The following is an 8,858-nucleotide window of genomic DNA, read 5'->3' on the forward strand; positions in this document are numbered from 1 at the left end:
TCCCCCACTTGAAGATCTCCAAAATCGTCCACACCGAGTGAAAATGGGGGAAAAATGACCAGCCCCCGATTTTAAAAGAATATACTACCTCTAGCATTTCCGCACCTGCGGTAACTTGACCTCTTCTGCGGTTCCGTAGGTGCGACGCATTACCCGCTTCTGTGGTTTCTCACCAGGCTGCCCTTTCCTCTTCTGCACCTCAACCACCGCAGGTGCGGTCCCGCTTCTGCGGCTACATGACCGCATCTGCGGTTTCTTCACTTTTGGCCTAGCACCGCATCTGCTTCCCTCCTAGCCGCTTCTGCGGCTCCGCACCTGTGGCCAAAACCTCACAGGTGCTGTTACAATAGATACCAGCTGCTTCAATCCTTATTCAAATCCAAATTTGATCCGTTAACCATCCAGAATCCACCTGAGGCCCCCGGGACCCCAACCAATCATACCAACTAGTCCCAAAACACATTACGGACCTGCTCAATGCCTCAAATCATATCAAACAACGCTAAAATCATGAATCGACCTCCAATCCAAGCTTAATGAACTTTAGAATTTCAAACTTCTACATTCGATGTCGAAACCTATCAAATTACGTCCAATTGACCTCAAATGTTGCACACACATCACATTTGACATTACAGACCTGCTCCAACTTTCGGAATCAGATTCTGACCCCGATATCAAAAAATCCACTTCCGGTCAAACTTTTCCAAAAACCTTCAAATTTCTATCTTTTAGCCAAATGACTCCAAAATGACCCACGGACCTCCGAATTCACTTCCGATCGCGCTCCTAACACCCGAATCACCATACAGAGCTATTCCAGGCTCGGAATCCCAAACAAACATTGATAACACTAAAATTCACTTCAACCCAAACTTATAAAATTCTTCCAAAAATGCTAACTTCCATAATAGCTGCTGAAACGTTCCCAGGTCTTCCAAAATCCGGTCCGGACATACGCCTGAGTCCGAAATCATCATACAAACCTGCTGGAACCTTTGAATCCCAATTCCAAGGTCGTTTACTCAAAAACCCAATCTTAGTCAATTCTTTCAACTTAAAGCTTAGGAAATGAGAATTCTCTTTCCAAAATCAACTCTGAATTCCCTGGAATTCAATTCTAACCATGCGTACAAGTCATAATACCTGAAGTGAAGCTGCTCATGGCCTCAAACTGCTGAACGACATGCTAGAGCTCAAAATGACCGATCGGGTCGTTACAATGGTAGGCACAAGCAATTAGAAAAAAAAGGAGTACCAAGTACTCAAGAAGGACAAGACTTACGGTATGAGTTCCACTTTTCAAGGAACGATATAAATTTGGAGGAAATGAGGTCTTCTATTTCACCCAAATAAACCTCCCTTGCCAACCTCGATCTTGATCTTCGTGGATGCTCGAGAATGGAGCTGTGTTAGCTCGGCGAACGAGCTTGATCAACCCCCTCGGAAGACTCGAGGACTGTAGAGATGAAGTAGGTGGTCGAGGGTGAACTTGGGTACTTCGGTGTTGTTGACGAAGTGGCGGAGGAGGATTAATATGATGGGTGAATCTGTCTGAGGCAGACCTCGTACTTTTTGCAGAAGCCGAGAATTATAGGGTCCACTGAGGTGAGCATGAATGGGTAAGTGTAAACACTTAGATACCCCTCCACGTGAGTAGTGAATACTTTGTTGGGCCCGGGGACGACCACTTCTTTACCCTCCCAATTACAGTCTACCCAAACGGTAGGGGTGTGTCCTCAGTAATGGAGAATATGTACCTCTATGCTCCCTCGCTTCGGTCCTATTAACGGGAGGACTTCTCGACTTTGAAGTCGTTTTTAGTGGAACAGCCCCCGGAACGAAACTCTTCAAATGAGGCTCTCGGGCCACCACAGAAACGGCCACCTCAGCATCCATGGTCGGGTTGGAAGTTGAAGGGGCAGTTTATTGAGGCACGTATTTAGAAGTTTTTTCCATCAGATTCTGGAAAAATATGAAGGTTTGAATATGAAGATGAAGATTTGAAGATGGGGACGAAGGTATGAAGGTCTGACTTGAAGATTTAAAGAAGGAGTATAAAGATATGAAGATCTAGAAAGCAATGTATGAAGATTTGAAGGGGTTAGAGTTAAGTGAAGAATTCGAGGGTAAATCAAAAAGCTATGGAATCGGAAAGCAAAAAAGTGAAAAAGGGGTCAGAGCTTTTATAGAGGAAGGGTAATCAATGTGTGACGTTTCACATTCGAGGATAGTCAATCGGCGACTGACACGTGTCCGAAGTCAGAACGACGCGACTGATGGGACGTTTTACTGACCCCTCAACTCGGATGTAGCATACGGAAGAAGGAACCAAGCTTAATTTATCGCTTCGATAAATTTACTCTTCAAAAAATAATGGGACTATCTATGTACGGGTAAAATCGGGGGCAAAATGTTTTCCAACTCCCTAAACGAAGGGGAAGCACGACTCGACATGATTATAATCGAGGCCAGGATCCCCTCATATCGAGACCCGGAAAGAATGAACGATGTATCCAAGATCGGATACGGTAAAATGATGTACCCAGATCCCCTCATATCGAGACCGACGACAAATTTCACTGCTCAATCTAAGATCAGGCTTGGTCATTACATTGCAATTGGTTTGATCATTCATTTTATCTTTAACTCATTTACATGTTGTTCTTAATTATTCATATTGAATTAAACCACGTATCCTTTAAACCGCATACAAATTTATTTGTTGCTCATTTTTGGGGTAAATACTAATAATAAAAATGCAAGTGCGGGTCATAATTTAAAGAGAAGTTTTCATAAAGCACTATCGTTTAGTGGTTATTAGCTATCTATAGATATCATTTGCTATATTACGGATTGTAGATACGTTTTCTGTTGTTATAAGATGTATTAGATGTATTTAAGCTACTGTACTCATGAATACAGTAACAAAAATAGGCGTGAATCAGGGAAGTCCAGCTAATCAGTTGTTGTATTCGAGTGTAGTCGACTCTATTCATGGCGTGAACATGGACTTACAGCTGGACAAATTATTGTATTCGACTGTATTCACGGCGTAAAACATGGGATTACACTGTTTTTAAACGGAAAGTGAATCAATTAACATAATCGACTCCTAATATAACTCAATAAACTCAATTACAACACACAAATTTTATCTTTCCAGTTATAAAAAAGATTCTCAAGTAAAAAATACCCCAAAAACATAGCAATTTTCAGAGAAATTATATAATACATCTGAATACATTCATGGCATATAATGAGACAGTAAATACAATGAAATACATAGAATACAGTGAGATACATTGAAATACAATAAAAAAAAGACAGTGAATATAATGAAATATATGGAATACAACGAGATATATTGAATTACACCAACAACAACAACAACAACGACCCAGTATAATCCCACAAGTGGGGTCTGGGTAGGGTAATATGTACGCAGACCTTACCCATACCCCGAAGGGTAGAGAGGCTGTTTCCAGGAGACCCTCGGCTCAAAAAAGCAATAGGAGATGATATATTAGTACCATAAAAATGCGTAATAAAAATAACAACAATATATAAGAGATACGAAATATGAAATACAGGATACGAAATACGAAATAGATGGCTGATATAGTACAACTAGAAGGTAAATCCCTGCATCAATAGACGACCACTGACATTCCTAGTCTAACTCCTAACTAGATAGTCTCTCTCACTTGTGCTGTAGAAATATTCACACTCTCCCCTAACCTACAACCTTAATGCTCGACCTCCATAATTCCCTATCAAGGGCCATGTCCTCAGTAATCCTAAGTCGCGCCATGTCCTGTCTGATCACCTCTCCCCAATACTTCTTAGGTCTCCCTCTACCTCTCCGCGTGCCCACTACAGCCAGTCGCTCACACCTCCTCACCGGTGCATCAGTGCTCCTCCTCTGAATGTGCCCAAACCATCTGAGTCTTACTTCCCGCATCTTGTCCTCCATGGGGGCCACACCCACCTTCTCTCGAATATCTGCATTCCTAATCTTATCCATCCTTGTATGCCCGCACATCCACCTCAACATCCTCATCTCTGCTACTTTCATCTTCTGGGTGTGTAATAGACAATGAATACATAAAAATACAGCGTGATACATTGAAAATACATTGAAATATATTCGAACCTATATGCAATTTGTAGGTTGCAGTGATTTACTACTGATTTTGCAGAAATCGCCCAGTGATGGGGAAAAGCACCTTTTATAAGGAAAGAGAGTGGTTCCAGTCTGCGTAATAGTTTATCGGCACCAGATTTCACCAAATCTAGTGAAGAGAGCGAGGAATCTGCTGTGTGTCATTTGCCATGAAATCTTATGGTGCTAGGTCAATTTCTCTTCCTTAATGACGGGGGACGATATAGCCGGCATTCCCTGTAGCGCAACGTCTCTCACCTCCTCTTGCAAGAATTCGCCGTTCATTGGCCTTCGAAGATTATTATTGGAGTAGGTTAGAGAGAGAGGAGAGAGGAGAGAGCGTGGGGTTTTTGACTAATGGTAGGTAACGTGGGTGAGAGGAATTTTGAAATTGAGCATCGTGTTTTCAGGAATATGGGAAGAGAATGACATGAATCAAAATAGAATATGGGAAAAGAATGATATGTATCAAAGTAGAGAGAGAAAGAAAATAATGTAACTGAATAGCGTATTTAGTGGCTTAAGGCTAAGAGATAACCAAAATTAGATATTTTGCTATAAACATTAAAAAGTATTTATAGAATATAATGTTTAAAAATGATATTTATTTAAAATAAATAAGGTGTTAACATTTGCTATACGAGGTAAAAATTCTTAATTTAAATATCATATACCAATCAAAATCTCGTGTTCAAAAATCTCTCGCCAAGAGGATTTCCTATTACTCCATTATTCATGTGTAATTTCTACACTCTAATACACTGCACATCTTATATAGTGCACACATCCTATTTCAATTAGGATATCCAAAAAATAAAAACTCTAGAACTAAAAAAATTTAGAAGCTATAAAGCTCAATTAGACTGAGCTAGACCAGTGCAAACTGGTGGATTCAATACTATATAAAACAAATTGCTAAAAATTGCACAAAAATTGGGAGCTAATTAAAAAGAGCTCAAGAAGACTGAGCTCCAGCACAAATTGGTGGATTTTGCTTCCCGACAAACTTTGGCTTCACATTTTCACAACTAGATTTGGCTGGTCCTTCTTTTCCATTATAGGTAATGTCTATATCTCCAACCTCCACTCCATCACACGGTGCACCTTTACTGCACAGTAAAAGCACTGCATCTTGTGTTCTTGATGTTCCCCTTATGTTCTTTATGCTCACTTTGCTTATCTTCACTTGTGATGGCAACTGCAAAAATTACAAAATAAATATATGAACCATAATATAACAAAAATAAATCTAGAATTAACTCTTATACACTGACAGCAGTAGCAAAGCCAGGAATTTACTCAGGTATTCAAGATTTCATATATGTGTATAAATATAGTATATTTAACCTATATGTACAAGTTTAATTTTCCGGCAACGGGCGTCGTTTCAGCTGACCATACTTCACTATTTAACTTATATACTCAATATATTTTCGGGTGAATGGTGTTCAACTAATCATCCTTCACCATATTTAACTTATATCAAAGTATAATTCTTCGGTGAAAGTGTTAATTGACGACCCGATTCACAGTATTTAACTTTATATACGTGGTACATTTTTTTGGCAAAGGGTGTCCAAATGGCCACCCCTGGCGTACTAGTAAAGTTGATGTCATGTGATCAGGAGGTCACGGTTCAAGCCGTGGAAAAAGCCTCATGCAGAAATGCAGGGTAAGACTGCGTACAATAGACCCTTATGGTCCGGCCCTTCCTCGGACCCCGCACATAGCGGGAGCTTAGTGCACCAGGCTGTCCTTTGGTATCCAAGCAGCCACCCTTCACAGCTAGGTAGACAGAATTTTTATAATAGTATATCAGATCGTCACTTAAAAGATAAGTACAAGTAACTGCATAAAGTTTTGTTCTTACATCTTTGTTGCATTGATTGTAAGGGCAATAGACTTGATCAATGACAATAGGGTTGCTAACATTTTGCACAATGATATCTTCATAATGCAAATCTGTGACAACACCTTGATGTGAAGCTGGCCATGTCTTTACTCTAACACCATTATCAGTATTAATAAATGTGCAATTTTTCACATAAACTCCAACCACTGGCTTTTCACCTGGAGTTTTTCCAAGACTTCCAACACTAATACCATGGCCAGGACCACATGTAACTCTAGTGATATGAAGCTGCTCCAATTCATCTCCTACAGAAATACAGTCATCTCCTGTACCAATTACACAATCTGTAATGTTCACGTTGCTCGATCGCGCGACGTGAATGCCATCTGTGTTGATACTTTCTGGTGGAGCTGTGATGTTTACTCTGATGAATGTCAAGTTCTTGCAACCATTCACGTTGATATGGAATAGTTTGCTGTCTTGTGAAGTTATGTCTTGGATTGTTGAGTTTGTAAGGAAGTTGAAGCTCAAATTCTGTACAAGAGTAAAAATAATGAGCACAATTGGATAAGCTTAAGTTGTTGTATGCACTGACAGTACAAAAATATTATTGGTGAAATCTTGTGATAAATTAAACATTTGTTGGTAACATGATAAGAACGGTAATGTACTTGTTATCACATGTTAAACTACGTTAATACTGTAAAAAAATCTTACACTAATTACAAGTTACAATGTATATAACTTAAATTCTATTTTGATAATGTTTTACTAGTGAAAATTAAGGCTCTAGTTCTATATACTAACATTATAATGTTTATGTATCAGGTTATTTAAAAGATAATCAGAAATATTCATAATAGATGGACTGAGTAACTTGAAAACATAGGCAACTAATTTTGTATAACAAGTTAAAATGCACTGATAGTGTGAAACTATCATCATACTGTGAGACTTCTCTATAACAGTCGTCCCCTATAACAACATTTCCCTATAACAGTCAAGTTTTTCTTGAAACTATTCTTCATGTTATGTTATTTGTAATAAGACTTCACTACAATAACCAAAATATATTGGAACAAACAAGGCTGTTAGGGGCAAAGAACCAATCGGACTGACCTAGTGAATAAAACGGAAATACAAAAAGAAAAACAACAATGGGACCAGAGAATGCGATTGCATTATAAGGTCTCAATTGAACAAATCGAGCAAGCTCGAATTGATGTAACATAAAACTTATTAGGCCAAAAGCTCCATGGAGAGCAACAAAAATCCACAGCCTCCCTCCCCCCCCCCAGTTGACACCAACGAGTAAAATCTTCTTGTGCTTCAGGACCCCATAGTAACAACAACGAATGTGCTAAATTATTAGCAGGAGTAGAAAACTGCAGTAGTTAAAAAATTACAGCCTATATATTGTCAATGTATATAAGTTAAATTTAAAAACAGTGATCTAACACAAGATATAGTGGAATATACATGTAATAACTTACATTGGGAAGATTGCTGCAACTTTTGGAATCCTTACAATTATTTTGATCCCAAGCTTGTTTACCTTGGCCATCAAAAACACCACCACCAGAAAGTGTGAAACGATCAATATAATTAACAGTTAACCATTCAACATCTGCATTGAGTTGTTTAGGATCTGAAGGAGCTTTCAAAATGGCTTGAACTTGTAGCTCAACTGGTGCTTTGCATGGACCTTGTAGTTTTACTTGATTCATTTGATATGTACCTTTTGGTATTACTATTGTACTTGGGCTTGTTGCTGCACATGCCTCTTTAAATGCATCTAACACAGCCTGTAAATTATAATTTCTGTTAGAGGCAAATCTACTGGTAATCGAAAATTAGCCAGCGTTTGCAAAGTCATTGAAAAATAACCACTATTTTAGCTGAAACGTGAAAAGTTCCAATATAATATGCTGAATTATGGAACTCCTATGTTTAAACTTCCAGCATATTATGTTGAAACTCCAGCACATTATGTTGGAATCTCATATGTAAAAAATTCAAACTCCGGCATATTATGCTGAAATTTTTCCGGATTTTTAAGAGTGTTTTTGTTCAGATTTTATCTTTACATGAAAAAGTGGCTAAATTTCGATTACGTTTGAACTATGGATATTTTTTAATTACCAGTTGTAAATCGGGCTATTTCTAATTTATTTTTTCCCGGATTCAACAGAACTCACTACTTTCAGCTCGAAACGCCTATACATATGCAAAAATATTTCGAAGCATAAACATATATTAGATCACATTCATTCTTAACCTGTTGACTTTAAATCTTGGATTCGTCTCTAGTCAGAAGGAAATCAATTATATGGTAAAAACGCATGATTTACCTTACTGATATCTCCATTAGTTGTTGCACCATATTTGGTTACGTCAAAGACTTCTGGCGAAGCTGTTGGCTGAGCGTCTCCAATTCGTGCTAAAAATAATAATAAAAATGCAAACGATGTAAATTTTAATTCCATCTTTTTTCTTCTTTTTTTTCCTTTTGTATATATTTTATTGCGTTATTGTGTTTTTTTTTTCTTCTTTGGCTTTTGAAATGGTAAGTGAAGGTTGAAGCCCTTATATAGTGTCATCAAAATGAATTGAGACCATCAAATTTCTACCAAAATGGTAGAAATTTAGTGGTTCATTTGAATTAGTCTTCTATGGAACGGATGTTTAAGGAGGAGGATTAATTAGGGAAATTAAGATCCAAGAAAATTAATTAGATTGTGTTGAAAATTTCAACACCATCTAGCCAAAGAGCCAAGTTAGAATCTAATCCTACTGAATGACTTGATTTTCGTTATTTATCAACCATTTTAGAAACAGAAA

At 38.1% G+C, this 8,858-nt stretch overlaps 1 protein-coding gene across 1 annotated transcript; it reads right to left on the reverse strand.

Annotated features, from left to right (window-relative positions):
• Window positions 1–4,855: 4,855 nt before the first annotated feature.
• On the reverse strand, window positions 4,856–8,567 carry LOC107821133 (polygalacturonase-like). Its single transcript, XM_016647544.2, has 4 exons — window positions 8,369–8,567; window positions 7,511–7,822; window positions 6,036–6,551; window positions 4,856–5,363 (listed from the first exon to the last, which is right to left on the reverse strand). Exons 1-4 carry the CDS (start codon window positions 8,501–8,503, stop codon window positions 5,121–5,123), a joined length of 1,206 nt encoding a protein of 401 aa, XP_016503030.1. The 5' UTR covers window positions 8,504–8,567; the 3' UTR covers window positions 4,856–5,120.
• Window positions 8,568–8,858: the final 291 nt, after the last annotated feature.

The sequence above is a fragment of the Nicotiana tabacum genome, chromosome 10 (genome assembly GCF_000715075.1).
Source record: "Nicotiana tabacum cultivar K326 chromosome 10, ASM71507v2, whole genome shotgun sequence".
In the NCBI taxonomy this organism is placed as follows: domain Eukaryota; kingdom Viridiplantae; phylum Streptophyta; class Magnoliopsida; order Solanales; family Solanaceae; genus Nicotiana; species Nicotiana tabacum.